The following is a 19,617-nucleotide window of genomic DNA, read 5'->3' on the forward strand; positions in this document are numbered from 1 at the left end:
TTCATGTAACCAAGATCAACCGAACCAACTTGACTGATCATTCTGATGACTTTTTTGTTGTTTTTGTGAACCAATCTGCGGAAATCAACGAACAAGCGGAGGAAAGAAGGCCACTCTCCTCCAACAGCACCCAACACAAGATACCCTGCCGTGCGTCGTCACTAGTCTTAAACACAACGCACTCGGACACACCTGTACGTCGCTACAATATTTAACCCGAAAAAATAAGACATAAAAAGCGTTGGAGCCTATTCTGTGAGTAGTATAAACACGGCGATAGAACCCCCACCACCACCACCACTTTCCACTCTAATTAAGATGAATACTTGACCCACGGAGAAAACACAGAATTGTGGCTTTTTACTGTTTAACACACAAACACAGTGTTACCTGCAGATTTAGTATCCAACTGTTCGGGAAGAGCGGGCAAAGGACAGCCGGGTTTCTACTGGAATCACCGCAATGAAATATCAATGTCCATTTCCTTCCTTTTTGCCAGGCCTGATCTCCAGAACATTGCTGCCACAGTTCGTTCGTAAGAAACAGCAGCCCGTCTGGTGTTTCAAAGCGTCATTCGTGTCCCGCTCCCTCAAATGAAGCAACAATTCGGCCTTCTCTCATCACGGAAAGAGTGACGAGCCGCTTTACAAAAGGAGGCAGAGAGAAGAGCCCAAGGGAGGAGACGCTCAGGGTTTCCCATCCAATTTCTCAGCAGACCTGTCAATCATGGAAAAAGACGCTCAGTACGTACTTGACATGGAGAAATACAAATTGCGATAACGCTGACAGTTAATTATTTTGACAATTAGTCGGTGAGCAAACATTTTATTTTCCATCTCCTTTATTATTGTATGAAACTCCCGGTACAGAAAACGCACAAACACAAATTGATTATTATTCATTATTGGACATGTAAGGTGCAAAATTGATTGAATGACGCGATGGCGTTCATCTCGTCGTCTTATTCATGAAAATAGATTAAAGGTTTCCTTTTTTTTTTCCAGACAAGAAAAGAGTGACAGCTCCGACGAAGGCTGAAGTGACAGCCAAAATCTCGTCGTCTTATTCATGAAAATAGATTCAAGGTTTCCTTTTTTTTTTCCAGACAAGAAAGGAGTGACACCTCCGACGAAGGCTGAAGTGACAGCCAAAACTGTCAGCTCGGTAAGAGGTTTTCTTTTCACACACACAAAAAAAAGACCACTGTCTGAAAAAAGGAAACCTTAAACCTATTGATTGATTGATCATTCAAATTGAGATCATCAGTCTGCTTTCATCGAAGACGACAGAAATCGGAGTATGGACTGTACAGAGCAAAGACGTGCTGGGACCAAAATTCAGCCTGCGTATATTCGTCCCGGTGGAGTGGCGGCGCGCAGAGATGCAATGAAACGTAAACATCCGATTATCAATTGGCAACGTGTGGTTCCGTTTCGGTTTTCAAATGATTAATTGATGCTCAAAAAAAATTAGCGATTAATTGCAATAAATTACGTGATCCGCAAATCAACACGTGCACAGAAATGCTTCTCACCTTCTGATCGGACATCATGCCATTGGCTTGCATTTGTGTTGGGTGCCCGCTGAGGAGTCCGCCTCCTGGACGATCATGTTCACAGAAGATCGTTCCGTCGATGTAGTGAAAGCGATCGCCGGGGACCAGGCGGTTCCGACACGTTGCACAAATGAAACACTGACACATAAAAGACTTGTTTATCATTTCATCTACTATCAATTCAATTGTATTTATAAAGCGCTTTCAAACAACCACCCCTGTATACAAAGTGCGGTACATGGAGCAAAAAAAAAAAAAAGAATACATTAAGAACGAAGACAATAGAAAGCACAAAAACAGCAAAACTAAAAATCAAGTCTCATGCGGAGTCAAAAGCCAAAGAATAAAAATGAGTTTCAAAGATGGGCAGCGAGGGGGCTTGCCTAACTTTAAGCGCGAGAGGGACGGAAAACGGAAAAGGTCCGATCCCCTCTGAGCTTTCTCCGCTTAGTTCTTGGTACCTCTAATAGTATCTGGTCCGCGGACCTGAGGCACCGGGCAGATGCGTTGGGGTGGAGGAGCTCAGAGAGGTAAAGTGGGGCAAGGCGTTTGAAAACAAATAACAGGATCTTAAAAATGACTCTTAAAATGGATACGGAGCCAGTGAGGGGATGCCAGAGTAGGAGTGATGTGCTCCCTCTTACGAGTACCAGCCGAGAGGCGAGCAGCGGCATTTTGGAGCAACTGGAGATGCTCAATGGAGGATTGGCTGACTCCAAAGTCAAGTGCATGACAGTCATCCAACGGAGATGTGACAAAAGCATCTCCAATCATACACCACTGACCAGGACCAATAACAAAATGTACATCATCAAACTCACCTTCAGGTGGTAAACGTTTCCTTGCGCCCGCATCACCATCTCACTCGCAGGGATCGCCTGTCCGCATGCACTGCAAGCGCCGCTGTGTCCAAACAGCCTACGGAAACGTACAAACCAAACATCAAAACCTACACCGGCATGTATGTGATTTGTCTGACTTGTATAAAAAAAAAAAGAGAGAGAATATGAGAGTTGATGGAACAACAGAGCGCCCCATAACAACGCCAGATGTGTGCCAGTCACCGGAGCCTTTAAGCGGCTACAATTTTGCGGCGCAAACATGTTGCCATGTTTAGGCACAAGAATGATGTTACATGTAGTGAGGCGGTTTTTCGGAACAGGCTCTCTGTGGCTATAAATGGAAAAACAGAGAGTCTCTTTTATCGAAATGCAAGGCTCCAGTCATTGAATTTCCAACAGTGCGCTGATGCTGAAACAAAGCGTGAGCCGCGCTCACCTGATGTAGTCGTTTTTGCAGAGGATCATCCCTCCTTTGCTGTAGCAGGTGCTGCTGTACTCGCCCAGCTGAGCGTGGCAGCAGGAGCACTTGAGGCAGCGCGTGTGCCAGTACTGCTCCATGGAGAAAAGGAGGAAGCGATCTGCAATTCGACCTCCGCATCCCGCGCACGAGCGACCTGCTGAACCCCCCACGACGGCCACTGTGGGCACCTCCACCCTGCTATTCACCATCGCAACTAGAGAGGGACACGAGAAACGCAGAGTGGTGAAGGAGAAATCCTGAAATTTATGCACACTCCACATAACAGTTAACAAAAAAACAATTAAAAGAGTGGATTGCTATTCACGCTTAACCTCGAATATTTAGTTCATCACACACTTGGGATGTTGCCATCAAGGTTTTTGAGCTGCCGATACCGATTATCTATGTGTGTGATCGACTGACACCGATCGCATGGATTCGGTTAAAAATGTTCCATTTTAGAGCTGCAGCTACCGATTTATCTCATCTCCACAAAGCGCTTTGTTACAGCTGCAGCTGTTATGAAAGAGGCAGATTAATAAACACATATTGTATAGTATAGTTGGAATAGTTGACAAACTCAAGTTACCAGACTTGTTTTGGTGACTCCAATATGCAGAGGTGGGGCTGACCACTGTGCGGCCACCCCTGCGTCAAGGGCAAGGAAAAACTAAAGAAAAAAAAAAAACACCCCACTTCCCCTACAATTCTGTCGTATTTTAATTGGTCATTTTTCTTCAGCTGGAAAGCGTAATAAATATCATCCGTTCAAAACGGAAAGCAAATCCTTGACAATAATTAAAGTTACACCTTACAAATCACCACGGAGCTTAGCGTTGTTTCATAGGTTAAAAAACAAAACCGGGAAAGAGATCCAAGTTATTGAACTTACACCACTAGTCCCAGGAAGACGCTGGGAAAAAAAAAAGATCAAATTGTCTTAATTTGAAGTCCACGAAACGCCGAAGGTTTTCAGTCCATTCCCGACGAGAGCCATCAAAGAAACCAGCAACAGCTCCCTTGTGATCGGCAGCACACAGCCCAGCTGACAGGCGGGGACTTTCACTTTCTTTTTGTCTGTTGACAAGCGCTGTTTGGCGGCCGAGCAAAGCTGCGCTCAAAGCGCGTGTGCCTGCCTTGTTAAATACGTCATCGCTACTCGCCCAGCCAACTGCGTGCAAGGGGCGTGGCTTTTGGACGCAATCGAAATGAGGTACTGTACTGTATATTAGTTCAATCACTTTTTTTTTTTTAAAACTAAGTGTGCACGAAAATGTGTGTTTGTATTATTTCTTTGTTGATCCCCAATAATGCTGTGCTTATACATAGTAATATCAACGTTTAGGGAGTTTACTCCAAAAAACAGTTAGTGTAGAAACTAGGACGTATTCTTGAGCAAAAAAAAAAAAAAATCTTACCATTAGTTGTGATTTGCAACTTTGTAAACTGTGAGTAGAGTCATACTAGTACCATGACAAATAAAAGACCTCAAAAAGTCTATTGATGATAGCTGAGCCGCACTACTCCAATTGTTTGATGGTTTGGTAACAGCTGCAAATTAAATTGTGCGTTTTTTCTAACATGTCGGAGCCAAAATTGTCCTCCACCCATGACGTGCATTCAGATGTCGCGGAAGAAAAAAAACAGCGGATTGTGTTGAAATCCAAGTCAAGGGAGACCTCCAGCGGACAAACTACAAGGCGCGCAAAACAGATGTCTCCAGGCAGATATTAAATCTTGCCAAAAGTAAACAAATCAATCGGAACTTGGATTAGTTGCCTTTGCAACTAGTGCCGCGGCCCGGGCGTGCTGGGGCCGATCCTAGCCGCAGGAGGCGGGTACACCTTGAACTGGTTGCCAGCCACTCGCAGTATAGAAATGTATAACTTATTTTAATTTTCCCATACAGTTCAAAATTAGCCCATTTGGCGATTAAGCGGAGGGCAATAAAATCCGACACCTTAGTCACCAATTAAGTCAACGATTTCAACCATGTCTGAAAGATAATCAAATTTGTCTGAGTCGCCTGCAATCAGTTTGGGAAATTTTAAATACTACAACCCGGAATTGGTATTTTTTAATTGAATACAACTTTATTGTCAAATGTGCTTTGGGACTTGAAAAGGGAAAACAAGATGATTCCTAGACCCCCATTCGATACAAGCACCAGTTATATGTAAGACACAAAGTGTTTCAAGTACACATGCAAATATGTAGTTCTTGTTACCTGCTTATTTTTTTCTGTTCGAGGTGTGCATAAAAACGACCGACCAGTAGTGGGCAGCAATATGCCGTTCTAAAGAATGACGTACGAAAATTCAAAACAAAGAAGTACGAGGTCCGTGTCCGTGTGTTTGGACAGTAACATCTTTGTTGCGGTCAGGACCACGAGGGATTTACCAAAGGATTATTGATGACTTGGTATCCAGAACTCAAATGTATATATTAGATGTTGGCAAGTAGGCGGGTGTTACCTAAGAAAGTGTCTGTGGTCGATCGACTTTGTCCGTTGCGTTGTTCAAATGATGGTTAATGCAAAGTGTTAGTAAGGACAAAGATCTCTATTTAAATTCAAGAAACGTCTACAAGGAAACGTGGGAACTTACTCAATGTGAGTATAAACATAACTTCCGTGTTTGTTGTTCGTAAACGTTTGGGGTTAGCCGTGTTTGCTAACGAACAATATCATAATAAGGTAAAGACGCCTTTATTTCCAGTATAGCCGCTAAGTAACCAAGTGTATGGGAGAAAAAAGATATACTAGTTTTCACGCATTTGCTTTAAGGGTGACTAAGTTAGTGTAGTTTATTTGTGAATTATTTATGTCTAGCCCTTACGGGAATTTGCGTTGCTAGCTTCGAAACTGACCCGCCCACTTCACATCGTCGATTGACGTCTGACCTTCAACTACGTTTACGCAGTCTCTTGGCTTGCCTATTTCAAATAAATATATCCAAAATGATTACATATCCATTTCAGTTCATGCATTTTAAACAAAGTATCTGCAAAGATTACTCTAATATCGCAGTCAAAGATAGCGAACGCCTGATGCTGTTTGTTGAGGCTACAAGTGGATGTGCGCTCCTCTCCAGTGTTGACACGCCCTTCTGTTGTCAAATTAGTGCAATAGGAAGATTATGCAAGGGAGAAGTGTTGAAAATAATAGTATATACATGAGTATGACAGTTAATTGAAGTATGATGTCAAGATGATAATTAATTAGAAGACAAGCAAAATGGTACTTATTTTTAATGATAAATTGCATTTGCTTGTCCTTATGTCAGGACGACTGGGGGGTCAGCCATCTTTTTTGCTCTGCAGTACAGAACCTATGTACGTTGTCTCTTCATTTTAGAGTACAGCGGGGGGTTGGTGTCTTGAGTGGTTCCAACTGGTCCATCAGCCGTTTCAAGTGAGTAGCTCTTATTGAAGTGGACTCGCGGAAGTGAAACCCAGAAGGCCCGACTCACAGCAGTACAAGAAGGATACAGGATGCCTCTGTTCTTCAGAAAGAAGAAACCCAGCGATGACTCCCAGAAGAGACTTGAATATCAGCTTTGTCGGGTATAAAAAGTGCTAACGAGTGGATACTAGAGTGTTTCTTATTTTGTACTGTGACAAAACAGCTTGCAATGAGGAATATTAAAGGATGTTGAAATGCATGCAAAACCAACTAACTTCTTTCCTCCAGTCAAAGGAAGCAGGTGCTGATGACATCCTGGACATCTCATCTTGCGAGCTTTCAGAGGTGAGAATGTTGTGTCGTGTTTCGCTGCGTGCTCAATTCGATCCCCCAATTTTCCCATGTAACCTTTAGCTCTATTTTCCTCTTAGCTCAACATACCTTAACTGGAAAATATGATAAACAAACACAAAAATAATAATATTTTAAAAGTTTAGAAGAACCTGTCATAAGTTTGCACAGAATATTTTTTTCTGCTTTTTTTCACAGGTCCCTTTGAGTGCCTTTTCGATTTGCAAATTTCTCCAGAAAAAGGTAGGGGCATAATAAAAAGCTAAAAAGAACAGAATACATGCAACTGTACGTCCGTACCTCTCGCCAACAAGGCACGATGTCATGTCATTTGAACAGACATTTCTTGTTGTGATTTTCCACAGGTCCTGATCTTACACAGCAATGAACTCAAGTCGTTGCTTCCCAAAGGTAGCGACATCGCCTCGCTTGGCTCTCTAAAGGTAAAGTCACTGCGCATTAAAGGTGTCTTCAAACTTAAAATCAGTCAGTCCGCCCATTTAAAGGGTGACAAGTAGGAAGTATAGTTAGTGCAATACTCTGCTGTAGCAGCAAAAATATTTCTCCCTGTCTCTCTTCTACTCAAGGTTTTGGATTTGCATGATAACAAGCTTAGTTCACTCCCACAAGACATTGGGAAACTGACGTCTCTGCAGGTAGAGCCCCTCCGAACTCTTAAAGATAAACATTAGTTCATAATGCGTGTCACTTATCCTCCTCTGTTGCCGTTTGTGTTTTGTTAGATTTTGAATGTGGAGAAGAATCGTTTAAAGAGCCTTCCGGAATCCATTGAGGATCTAAAGCTCCTGCAGACTCTCAATTTGAAAGGTTGAATTCTTACGCCTTGTCCATGCCTGAGCATCAGATTTGATTTTCATGTCCTTTGGAATCGACCCTGGTATTTTCCCTGCCGTTTTAGGCAACTGTTCATGCCTGAGCGTTAGATTTGATTTTCATGTCCTTTGGAATTGACCCTGGTATTTTCCCTGCCGTTTTAGGCAACTGTCTCAGTGAGCTACCATCGGGAATTAGCTCTCTATGCAGTTTACGCACTCTGGATGTGAGTGACAACCTCATCATCCAGATTCCCAAAACATTTGCTTACCTCCGCACACTGGAGGTACGTGTTCAGTTCAGACTATCGCATTCAAAAACAGCAACGCACAAAACAGTTTCTCACAGCCAGTGAATGTGTTTGTCTGTTGTGTGTCTACACTTGCTGTGACAGACCCACATACGGAACCCAGCCACAATGACTTATCCTCCCGCATCCGTATGTGTGGAAGGTACAGCGAGCATCCAACACTTCCTGTGCTCTGGTGAGGACGTATTTTAAGTCATAACCACAAAAGATATCATTACTAGACATACTATACATCATTTCCTGTCAATTGTCAGCAAAACTGGCATCCGTCAGTGCTGATGGCGGTCCACCTCTGCTTAATATGGGGGCTCTTCTTAAGAGCTTTAACTGTACTTTTGAAAGCAAATGATATTTTTTCACCCCCCAGAGCTAGGAGAGGAGTACTGTCCTCCATCCGGGGGTCCACCTCTGCTTAATATGGGCGTTCTTCTTAAGAGGTTTAACTGTACTTTTGAAAACAAATGATATTCCCCCCAGAGCTAGGAGAGGAGTACTGTCCTCCATCCCAGTATCTCCTGCCCGTGCTGGAAAATGACAGCGGCAAACAAAGCTCTGACTGTGTGGATGCCTTGGATGCCGCCTGGCAGGTAGATGACTCCCTGTATTCCACTCAACCTCACTACACTGTATTGTCACATTTTCTAAGGACGTCCTGTTCGGTTGGCCGATGAAATGTTTCCTCACTGTCGTTGCAGAATAAATTCAGTGACTATGAGAAGAGAAAGGTATGTGTCTTCACCTTCCAAAACGAGCTGTCCTTTAAGGTTTCTTGCTCACCGAAGCCAAACTGAAATAAAGCTGGAGCTCGAATTAGAGATTCGCTTTCCTAGCAGAACAGAGCCATACTCATCTGCCCTCATGTTGACGCTTTATTGTCCTCAATGTTTTACCAACACTTTGGTTCTTCCAACATATTGTGGTTGCATCACTGCAAGTGTCCCCCGCCTTTTCAGCACAGCTGCAATTTCAAATTGCAAAAAAAAAAAACCAAAAAAACAACCTAAACTAAATGAAGCTCAGATGTTAAAAACATGTAAATGGTGTCCAAACCCAAATTGCCTGTCCTATTTTTGTCAGATTCAGAAGCAGGAGGAAAAACTGGCCTTTGAGCGACACCGAGAGGAAAAACAAAATGAGCACACTCAGCTTCTGCTCATGAACACCTCTCGGAAAGTAAACATCCTCAACTCGGTTCGTCAGGTACGCTGTTCTCAATTTTTTTTCTAGTGGGTGCAGTTATTGCTTATTATTATTATTATGATTTTTTTTTTTCTCTCGCAAACTGCTAAATGACTCACCTTTGCGCTGATGTGTAGGAGCAGGAGCGTCTGGAGCACGGCGTCACCCAGCAGCAGCGGGCCCAGGAGTCTGAGAGGTTGTTATTGTTAGAAAAAGTGCGACACGCCGAAGACGACATCAGCAGTCGCATCAGCAACATGCTGTTGGATGACAACAGGTAGCACCTGAAGGCAAGCGCGTGGACGTGCGGCAGAGGGAAGCTGCTCGCTTGGTCCCGCTTGATCAATAAACTGCTTGGTTTTTGTACCTCTGCAGGCAGAAAAAGAGCGCCGAGTTTCTTCAAGCCATGGAGGAAGATCGGTGAGTGGAAGATCATCGGTCACTTGGCAAAAAAAAATAAAAAATTCAGTCCAATTCAAGCATTGCGATGCATTCGTTTTCGTCACGGCATTGTGCCGTCTTTTTGTTCATGAATATTTGACCACCCTCACCGATTGTCTGTTTTTCCGACAGGATCCGTTTGGAACAGCTGACTGCCATCACACAGGAAGAGGCCAGCTCTCTGAGGAAGAGAGAAGTAGCCGGTATGGAGCCTTTCACGCCTTTTCAATGTCGGACTTGAAACAAGAGTCCGAGCTGTAGAAATCGAACCCATTCTTCTTTCTTTCCTCGGTATCATTTGTAGCGGCCATGCAGAAGATGCTGTCAGACAGCTGTGCTGTGAGCCTCCTGCAAGAAGCCAGCGACTATCGTAGAAAGAGCTTGGTGTCCGAGGCCTACCGAAGGTTTCAAATGCGCACACACACGCACACACAGTAATAACAGCGTACCCTGTTCTCTTTGACCAATCAAAGTCTGATGATGTTCGACGCTCTTTCCCACGTGTTGTGTAAACAGCATGGAGAATTTGGAGAAAAAGTTTGACAAGATGCTCTCCATCCAAGTTTTGGACAAATCTAAAGCCATTGCCCAAATTCTACAGGAGGTATGTCCTCACTCGCCAAATCACAGCTGTTTGTCTTTTTATCGCTCGCCGTTATCATTCACTTGAGACCGATAAGCGGTATTTTAAGCCCCGTGAATGCTCACGACTTGTGTTTCAACCCTCTGCAGGAGGAGATGCAGAAAGCGGCGTTCCAAGCGCTGCAGTTGCAGAAAGATTCTGTCCACGGTTATATCCGCAACCAGGTCTGTTTGGAGGAATGCAGACGGGTCAAAGCCGTCCTCGCTTCTTATCTCTTTTGATGCGCGGAGTTGATGGGCAGGCTTATCTAAACTGCTGAAGGCATGTTTGACTTTAAAAGATGTCGTTGTTTTTCTTTTGTGGGGGGAGCAAGCCATTTTCAAGACATTACATTGCACATGTGAGCAGACCATCCATCCATCCATTTTTTTTAATCCGCTTCTCCTCATGAGGGTCGCAGGCGTGCCGGAGCCTCTCCCGGCCGTCTTTGGGCACTAGGCGGGGCACACCCTGAACTGGTTGCCAGACAATCGCAGGGCACACAGAGACAAACAAGCAGGCCGCAGCCGGAATCGAACCCTGCACCTCAAGTAGTCTCGACAAGATATTTAACATCTCGACCCCCTGCGGCTAAAAGCACATTTCATGAAGTCATCCAAGTTGTTCATCCTAACCTTTGCAGTCCGCAGCATGCCGCTTCCCCCCCGCTAGTTTCATGTTGCCTTTTCACTGTTCCAGATCAAGCTTATTGAGGGCGAATTAATGCAGCTGACAAAACTCGAAGTTAAAAGACGCAATCTGGATGCCGAGAGCCTGCAGGTAGGTGTCACCCCCTCATTTTTCATTTGCCCACACTCATCCACTCTTGGTTTTCTCTTTCTTTTCGACGACGGTATACTTTGGTTGTATGGCACGCTTTGCTACCTTGGTTCCAGCTCAACATAGCATGAATTAATCGAAACCATCGTCATATCAGCAGGGTATTTTCAGCGGATAAATGCGCAGCGTTGTTTTTGCTTTCAAGCATTGCGCACGCAATTCTGAACACGTGCTTCGCGTTTGATTAAACTAGTAATGTCTGCATGAAAATTAATTATTGTACTCTGTCAATCTTCTTGTCCTCTTGCGTGCGTGTGTGTGCGCGCGCATGCAGGAAGTGCTCGTGGACCAGCGCACGGCTCTCGGCGATTTGTTGCAGCAACTGCTGAAACAGAAGCACCAGAGAGAGCAAGAACTACTGCAAGTTCTGGTAAGCAAACTGAACTCATTTTTATGACGGCGGTCATTGGTCTGCTTTCTTCCCAACTACTGTCAGTACTATAGTGTCGTGAAAAAGTATTTGCCTCCCCCTCCTGATTTCTGTTGTTGTTTTTTTTTTTTTTGCACATCGAGCAGACACAATGGTTTCAAATCATCAAACAGAAAAAAATCCAACCCTTTCTGACCCTCTGGCATAAAAATGGCACAGCATTTGATAAGAAAATGATGCCAAGAGTAAAGCATGGCGCTGGCAGTGCTTGTTGTCATCCGAAGGCTGCAATCATCCAAATTATGGTCAAGGAAAAAATCATGAAATATCTCAGTATTTATGTCACAAATCTCAGGAATGAGATTTACTTTTAATAGTTGAGTTTTACGATTTCTTTACTCCTCTTCGTGAAAAATACATTATTTGTAGTGTTTGCTTTTGTTGACTCAGTTTGCAGAAATCTAAATTAGAGCCCTCCTATTCCTTTGACTGTTCGTCCGAGGTCAAGTGGTTTCATGAGAGCGCTGATCACGTTTGGATTTCTAGGCGGAAATGGAACTGAAGTCGGAGTCCACCCAGCAGAACTACTGGATGATTCAGTACCAGAGACTGCTGGATGCCAAGCCCTTGTCGCTGCGCATGCAGGTACCGCGTCACGCATCTCGACACGTCAGATTTGCCCGAGCATCTGGAAACAATTTTTTTTTTTCTTTTCTGATGTGTGTCTATCACAGGAAGCCGGGGTGGAAAAAGACTTAGTAAATCTACTGTGCAAGCTGTCCGCACAGCATTACTTGCCCATCATGGCCCACCATCGTGTGACCGCAGAGGCCCTTCGCCACATGAACTCAGCTGACCTTAAGAAGGTCTGAAGGCAACACCATTTCGACACGTGTTGACTTTTGCTTGGATATGTGCCATGTTATAACCGATAAACAAAGATTCGGGATCTAAAATAGCCTGACCTTGCATGCACAAGCATGGCATCCCTGAGTTCGACTGTATACTGAAAGGGTGCAACAAACCAGCCCTTTCATCTACCCATCATTCATTATTTCAGTCATAATTCATTTGCTTTGTATTCAAAGAGGAAAATCTGTCCATACATTTGTGGTCTCTTGGCTCATCATTTCATACCTTGTGTTTGTAGCTTGGCATTGCTGAAGTTGGCATCCAAAAAGCTCTTCTGAACTGGGCTCGTGAACGCCAGCCTGAAGGTAAAACACGCACGCACAGTCGCACACGTTACACCTACCGTATGTCACACACGGTATCTAATTCATCTTGATGATCGTAAAGGAGAAGATGCGCTTCAACACACTTCCGAATATAATTATACAACGTGCCGGCGATGGTGTTGTGGTACATTCGCCTTACTGGTGTACGGTATATTGAATATAAACTTTTATTTGACAGCATTGACGGCGCTGCAACATGTTTGTGTTTTATATTTGCATGTCTATGGCCCCCGTTCTCGTAGGCGCATGTAAGTTGGCGGAGCAGAGCGAAGAAATTCCCCCAGCAGAGCCGTCCTCTTCCTTCTTTCCATCGATTCCCAACACCTCCGGCAGCTTGACACCGAGCCCGCCGCTCACTCCCGGGACCCCAATCACGCCCTCTGCCCCGAGCCCAGTGGAGGGACCGGGAGGCTCCGAGTGTGTGGTCTGCATGGAGACGGGGGTAAGAAAAAAAACCAACAAAATCTTACTCGCTTACAAAAGTAGTAGTAGTAAAGCTGAATGAGCGTTCTCACTTGGTGTCAAATGACTAATTGTTTGGCTTTGCTTCTCCCCAGGCCCAAGTCATCTTTCTGCCCTGTGGCCACGTTTGCTGTTGTCAGGTTTGTAGTGACGCCCTGCAGAACTGCCCCCTGTGTCGAGGCGCCATATCACAGCGCATACGCCTTTACCGCAGTTAAAAGCGACCGCGGCTTTGCAACTTTTTTCGGGGAAACGCGCATGACCACAACGCTGCTGCTGAGTTCATATGTAGGCACGCTTTGCGTAGGTGTTTGAAGAATGCTGAGCCACTTTTCCCATATTAACCAAAAACTCGATGCCGCATTATTATGCAAGAAGTTTGGACTATTTTCATTTTATGTCTAATTCATTTCAATGGACTTGTTTTGACCTTTCTACACAAGGGATAGGTGCCGTTTTCTGAAAATAGATTCTTTGGGTCCAAACAGTACCTTTTGTTTCTGTACACCATCATGACATACCGACGCACTTAACACTGATGAGCCATAACGTTATTTGACCACTTGCACAATATAATGTCCAATCCAAGAACTGTATCAAATACTCTTACCTGAACAGAGATCATTAAATGTGTGCGTGCCGTGATGAGCAGCAGCCAGAACGGAGCCCAACATGAACAAAACCAAAAAATAAAGCCGATACAAGAGTTTGTGAATTTGTGAAAAGGAAATCACTGCCTGCCGTAGTGGAGACCTGACACGGAGGCATGCGACACACTTTGGCAGCGTCTTAAGTGCAGAAACCATCGTACGTACGTGTACCGTTTTAAAATGCTTCTCCTGGCCATTCTTTGCCAGTGCCGTCAGTGAATTGTACACGAAACAAACTTTGAATGAGAAGAACAATAATAATAAAAAAAGACACATGGCAACAGCTCTCAGTGGAAGCTTAAATGGACTGCATATGCAAAATTTGGCAGATGATCCCCCAACATGACACGGTGTGCAAAAGAGAAATTGGATACCATTTGATTTGCAGATTATAATACTTATTGTTTATTTGTTCAGCATTCTTTTTCTATTTGGAAAACTGAATTTAGACAGTACTACTATTTATACTTATGTCAAACATTGCTGATAATGACTCTGAGAGGTTACGACTTGTTATTCCGAGCATTTCTTTCATTTGTAATCACTTCAAAGCATGGATAAATACTGAAAGCACCTTAAGAGAGTCGTTATGCTTGCTGGAGTATGTAAGTGCTCTTGTGTTCAGTGTATGCATTCTTGTAAAACAACACAGGAAAGTCAATGGTAAAGCAACCAACTAGCAGTTAAAACTGATGTTGTCTACAGTTCCCTATAGGGGGAAGGACTTAAGTTCTGCCGGCATGGCCCTCCAGCCTTATCCATATGTTTTGGACAACTGTCACTTTTATTATGATTGTATGTGATGCACTATATATATATGAAATAAGAAGTCCTGTTTGCAGCCATCACTAACTGTTATATTCTCCAAGTGCTCTTACTTACTGTGCACATATGTCAAAATATGATGTAATATAAAATATATGCCACTTTCTCTTACTCTCTGTGTAGTCACTGTATATATTAATATCGCTGTTGCTGTGTAACAATATTGATATGGAAATATATTTGGAAATTAAGTGATGAGTATTATCACAAATAAAAGGTGAAAGATGGCTTCTTGTTTTCTTATAAACTATTCAGGTGGGTGTGGGTGGAGTAATAACTTGCAGTTATGATTTCCTACCAAGTGTGTGAAAATAAATAAATGTTGGGGAAAGCGATCACTGATAGGACCCATTAGCATCATAAAATCAGGTCGAATTTTTTTTACTGTGCTTGTTAAAAATTGCGGTGGGGGTCTGACAAAATGCAATTCATGTTGAAAATTCCGACCCTTTTCATGAACATTGAACGTTGCATCAGTTGACCGACCAACCACAGCGCGACTTTTTCTTTGCCGTAAAGTGTGACGTTCATGTCAAGAATAATGAACTCTGAGCCTCTGTCCGTGACGGACTTTTCTTCAATTTTTAGCGATTCTCGTCATTGATGTTGTCAGGAACCGTAAGTGTCTGGCTTTTTGGATGCTTTCAATTAATGTATAAGCTGGGAAGAAACATAGATGTACAATGTCACATTATTTTGCTCTCCTGCTAGTTGCTAACGAATGTCGTGAATTCCAATAAACGGCTACGCACAGTTGGGTCACGTTGAAGTATGTTCCAATTACTGGTCTTTTAATGTAAAGGTAGACAACTTTAGGTTGGTGTTGAGAACGATCGACCTCACGCAGGGCCTGAGGTGGGTAGTGTAGCTAATATAATTATTCTAAAGAGTACTGTTTGTCGGGGTGTCAAAGTCATTGATCTCGTTTTTATGGTTTCCTTCGGAGGGCCGTTATGAGTGAACACATAAAAATACATAATCGCCTGATATATCTACAAACTGTACACACGACATATTGATGGAGAAATCGGAAGTGAGTTGAAGAAAAATGTTCAACTGTTACACAATTAGGGTTGCACAATATAGCGAAAATATCGTTATCGTGAATCTGCGATATACATATCGCAAAGACTTGCAATAAATTTCATATGGAATTGTATGGTTTTACCTGAATCTGACTCTTTCAGTCACAATGTCACTCCCTGCTTTGCTCGTCCTGTACGGGAGCCAGACTGGGACGGCCCAGGACACAGCCCAGAGGATTGCGAGGCAGGCCGTCAGAAGGCGCCTGCGAGTGCATTTGTCAACACTCGATGACTACAATGTTGTAAGTTGTGTTTTATTTTGGCTACTACTTGAAGGACTGGGGCCAACGGTACGCTTTAGGCTCTCTGTGTCACCTGAGACTTAAACACGAATGTAAAGTTGCAGTCATGTCATTTTGAAGGCTTGCTATGACTACTAATGGCTCACAATGCACACATTTACTCTCATTTTACAAGTACTGTCTAAATAATGTAAGGTGCAGTCAGAATTGCAGCTCTTTGATAAATGACTTTCAGTCATCGGTCAGACGTTTACGACACGGTGGCAAATAGAACTGTGCTCAGTGGTTGTGCCCTGTGGTGTTCCCTCTCTTCTCACAGGCTAACTTGATCTCAGAGTCACTGGTTGTTTTTGTCTGCTCAACCACTGGCCAAGGAGACCCCCCTGACAACATGAAGGTAATGCATCAAGTCCTTGTTGGTTCATGTGGTTGCTCTGCAAATTTCATCAGGACAAACGGACTTGTCGAAATGTTATCACTTCAAACATTTTTAAATAGACTTATTGCTCCCCCCAAAAATGTCAGTCTAAATTTCTATTCTACATGGGCAAAATCAGCGGCACAGTGGAACCTGCGCTTAGCACATCCGCCAGTCATTTACGATAACCGCCGTCATGCACAACAGCCTGAAAAACAAAATCCAGTGTGTGAGAATTTGTTGGGATTGATATCCCCTGCTTACAAAAAGTTCGGGGTATTCTGCTACCGTGTGAAATTTGAGGATGAACTTATCATGTACTCCGGCCGACTCTTGGCCACTCCAAAGTCAGTAACGGTGCCCATTTATGTTTCTCTCCAAAGAGCTTCTGGAGGTTTCTCTTCAGAAAGTCTTTACCGGCCGGATCTCTGCGCCGGCTGGACTGTGCCGTGCTGGGTCTGGGGGACTCGTCCTACCCAAAGTAAGTCTTGTTCACGATCGGAGCGCTCGTTCGGAATGACTCGTCAACTTTGGCGATTACACCTTGCATTTTTTTTGTTTGTAGGTTCAATTTTGTGGCCAAGAAGCTGCACAAGCGTCTGGCGCAGTTGGGTGCCACTCTGCTGCTGCCTGTCGGCCTTGCCGATGACCAACATGACCTCGGGTAACAACAAGTTTAGAGTGTTGAGGAATGGCAACCCCAAATTTCTGCGTGTTCATTAGGTCCAAACAACTTCTTGTTTGATGCAAAAGCCCCCCACGTGCAATGTGCGCTCTTTCCGTTTCGGCGAGCTCTCAATATTGAACCTGCTGCGGTTGAATCCTTCCATCGGCTGGCGGTCGAAGCGCCGGATGTGCCGTTGCAGTCATTCGTACGGTCGCGTCAAAATGTGTTTCTCAAACAGGCCCGATGCCGTGATTGATGTGTGGCTGTCGTCATTTTGGGGAAAAGTGTTTGCTCTGTACCCACGTCTTGCGGAGATGATCCCGCTGAGGGAAGATGACCCGTGAGTACTCTCTTCTTTCGATGCACCGAATCCGATTTCGTTTCATTCTTACATGAGATTTTTTTTTTTCTAACATACAGTCTGAATTTGGTCTGGTTTCTCTCCAGGCTTCCTCCGACGTACACGTTTAACTTTCTGGATGATCTCAATGCGAAGACAGACGATTGTCTAATCATCTCCACGCAAGCAAGCGGCCTCTCCCAGTCGCATCCCTTCGCCGCCAAACTGCTGTCCAACGAGAGAGTCACTCACCCGAAACATTTTCAAGATGTGAGGCACATCGAGTTTGACATCACGGGGTCCGACATCGAGTAAGGCTGACCTTAGCGTGACGTTTGAATTCGGGAAGAACTTGTTTGAATGACGATCCCCTTCCCGTGATTTGCCGACTCACTGTAATTCCTCAACTGTGCTCGACCGAGTGCTCCTCTCGATTGATTTTTAAAAAATGGTTTTGTATTAATTCAGTTGACTCAACCTTTGTCGGCCGGTGCTCTGTGTAGTTTTACTGCAGGTGACGTTGTTGTGATGCGTTCTTGCAATGCGGCCGAAGACGTTGAAGAATTCTGTCAACTGCTGCAATTAGACCCCGAGGCCACGTTCTCGCTTACAGCGACGGATGGCTCTGCAGGTAAGCGTGTGTGTGTGTGTGTGTATTCAATGTATGCCAGCATCTTAGTCAATATTCAACAGATAGATCTCCAATCAAGCTAAAAACAAACAGCGTTGTGTACCTTTCGGTCCCGTAGACCGCAATGATATTGTTTTGAATTCACCAATCACCACACACTGTCTGTGTGTGTTTTTTTTTTTTTTTTTTTTTTTGTGCTCAGTTCCAGCGAGGCTTCAACAGCCGTGCACGTTGCGTTACCTGGTGGAGAGCTACCTGGACATTGCAGCCGTGCCTCGCCGCTCCTTCTTTGAACTGCTCGCCACCTTCTCCAATGACGAGTTGGAGCGGGAAAAACTGGCCGAGTTCAGCTCGGCTGAAGGCCAGGAGGAGCTGCACAGCTACTGCAACCGACCGCGCCGCACCGCACTGGAGGTGCTGACAAGAAGTTGCGTTACGTCGACTCTCTTTGTCTTTTTTTCCCGCCCCAATAACTGAATTTCCTTTTGTGCTTCAGGTCTTGGCAGACTTCCCCCACACAACGGCACAACTTAAGGTTGACTACCTGCTGGACCTTTTTCCCGCAATCCAGCCCCGTTCATTTTCCATCGCCTCCTCTCTGCGGGTACGCTCGACGGCCGCCTCTTCTCAGAGATTCGAACAACCAAGGGGGGCAAAAGGGGGTGGGCTCTCCCCCAACATCTCTGTATTGTCTCAGTGCAGTAAGTGACCGTGATTTTCCCTTCTGACACGCAGGCGCACCCGCACAGGCTCCAGATTCTGGTCGCCGTGGTCAAATACAAAACCAAGATGTATAAACCGCGGAGAGGTCACTGCTCCACCTGGCTGGCCTCCCTTGATCCCGCAAAAGGTCATCACATTTATTTCTTGGTTTCTATCCAATCCACAATTGCGTTGCTGCGTCAGCTGAAGCCCTGAGCGCCGTTCACGCAGGCCTCATGCGTGCCCCCCATCGTCTTGCAGATGTTTACGTGCCTCTCTGGGTGAAAAAGGGAACGCTTGGGTTTCCCGCAGACAAAACGACCCCGGTCATCATGGTTGGACCAGGAACGGGAGTGGCCCCCTTTCGTTCAGCCTTACAGGAGAGGACCGCTGAGGGGAAAAATGGTGAGTATTTTCCCCTGCGGGGGCTCGTGAGTGCGTTTCACTGAGCGGTGACGTCATCGCGATGTTTTTCACTGTACAGCCAATGTCCTGTTCTTTGGCTGTCGATCGGAGTCCAAAGATTTCTACTTCAGGTCCGAGTGGAAGGAGATGAGCAAAGCTGGACAGTTGACCCTCTTCACTGCCTTCTCTCGTGACCAGGTCACAACGCTTCCCCATCCACATTTGAACTTTATTCAAACCCACGATTCAAAGGTGGGCGCTGTCATGTGAAAGCGATTTGTTTGTCAATACAGGAGGAAAAGGTTTATGTGCAACAGCGTGTGCGAGAGAACGCCGCTCTCGTTTGGGACCTGATCGCGAATAAAGGAGCCTACTTCTACATCGCCGGGTGAGATCTTCGGACTTCTGTTGGCCACGCGTCCATGAACGCTCCCTAACAGTGATTTATCCGTACAGAAATGCTAAAGACATGCCAAATGGTGTGCGCGACGCATTGAAGGCGGGGTTCCAACAGCAGGGAGGCCTCTCCGACGAGGATGCCGAGAAGATGCTGGCGGCCATGGAGAAGTCTGGCAGATTCCAGAGCGAGACCTGGTCCTGATCAGCCGGCGTCAGACCTGCGACGTTCACATTCCGCCGCAGAAGCCGCTGCCGCGCGTGTTGCATGGGGCCAGCCCTTCACCGCACGCTTGTGAGGAGCATCTACCGTGTCTTTGCACTGAATTCAAAACAGAAGGTTTAAAAA

The 19,617-nt window shown here is 44.9% G+C and overlaps 3 protein-coding genes across 6 annotated transcripts; 2 read left to right on the forward strand and 1 right to left on the reverse strand.

Moving 5' to 3' along the window:
- Positions 1-57: 57 nt before the first annotated feature.
- lmo4a (LIM domain only 4a) lies at positions 58-4,217 on the reverse strand. Of its 3 annotated transcripts, none has more exons than XM_019892266.1 (5): positions 3,750-4,217; positions 2,834-3,071; positions 2,377-2,473; positions 1,535-1,693; positions 58-717 (listed from the first exon to the last, which is right to left on the reverse strand). In XM_019892266.1, the coding sequence occupies exons 2-5, from the start codon at positions 3,064-3,066 to the stop codon at positions 709-711; spliced, it is 498 nt and encodes a 165-aa protein (XP_019747825.1). In that variant the 5' UTR covers positions 3,067-3,071; positions 3,750-4,217; the 3' UTR covers positions 58-708. The 3 variants fall into 3 exon arrangements, with proteins under 3 accessions (XP_019747825.1, XP_019747827.1, XP_019747824.1); XM_019892268.1 differs by lacking the exon at positions 3,750-4,217 and adding an exon at positions 3,447-3,656; XM_019892265.1 differs by lacking the exon at positions 3,750-4,217 and having other exon boundaries at positions 2,834-3,656.
- A 944-nt stretch (positions 4,218-5,161) lies between these two features.
- Positions 5,162-14,609, forward strand: lrsam1 (leucine rich repeat and sterile alpha motif containing 1). The gene is made up of 25 exons (XM_019892367.1): positions 5,162-5,468; positions 6,213-6,421; positions 6,549-6,605; positions 6,810-6,854; positions 6,977-7,054; positions 7,199-7,267; positions 7,355-7,439; positions 7,610-7,731; positions 7,840-7,930; positions 8,233-8,342; positions 8,451-8,480; positions 8,833-8,955; positions 9,072-9,211; positions 9,310-9,354; positions 9,508-9,578; positions 9,680-9,779; positions 9,892-9,979; positions 10,108-10,182; positions 10,697-10,777; positions 11,112-11,207; positions 11,754-11,852; positions 11,942-12,073; positions 12,358-12,424; positions 12,688-12,887; positions 13,003-14,609. Exons 2-25 carry the CDS (start codon positions 6,350-6,352, stop codon positions 13,123-13,125), a joined length of 2,199 nt encoding a protein of 732 aa, XP_019747926.1. The 5' UTR covers positions 5,162-5,468; positions 6,213-6,349; the 3' UTR covers positions 13,126-14,609.
- A 274-nt stretch (positions 14,610-14,883) lies between these two features.
- On the forward strand, positions 14,884-19,611 carry ndor1 (NADPH dependent diflavin oxidoreductase 1). Of its 2 annotated transcripts, none has more exons than XM_019892368.1 (15): positions 14,884-15,000; positions 15,570-15,709; positions 16,029-16,106; positions 16,511-16,608; positions 16,693-16,791; positions 17,033-17,134; positions 17,242-17,445; positions 17,638-17,765; positions 17,968-18,179; positions 18,262-18,369; positions 18,501-18,615; positions 18,729-18,872; positions 18,952-19,070; positions 19,166-19,260; positions 19,329-19,611. In XM_019892368.1, exons 2-15 carry the CDS (start codon positions 15,575-15,577, stop codon positions 19,471-19,473), a joined length of 1,782 nt encoding a protein of 593 aa, XP_019747927.1. In that variant the 5' UTR covers positions 14,884-15,000; positions 15,570-15,574; the 3' UTR covers positions 19,474-19,611. The 2 variants fall into 2 exon arrangements, with proteins under 2 accessions (XP_019747927.1, XP_019747928.1); XM_019892369.1 differs by lacking the exon at positions 14,884-15,000 and adding an exon at positions 15,048-15,237.
- The last annotated feature ends 6 nt before the right edge of the window (positions 19,612-19,617 follow it).

The sequence above is a fragment of the Hippocampus comes genome, unplaced genomic scaffold (genome assembly GCF_001891065.2).
Source record: "Hippocampus comes isolate QL1 unplaced genomic scaffold, H_comes_QL1_v1.1 scaffold145, whole genome shotgun sequence".
Lineage (NCBI taxonomy): Eukaryota > Metazoa > Chordata > Actinopteri > Syngnathiformes > Syngnathidae > Hippocampus > Hippocampus comes.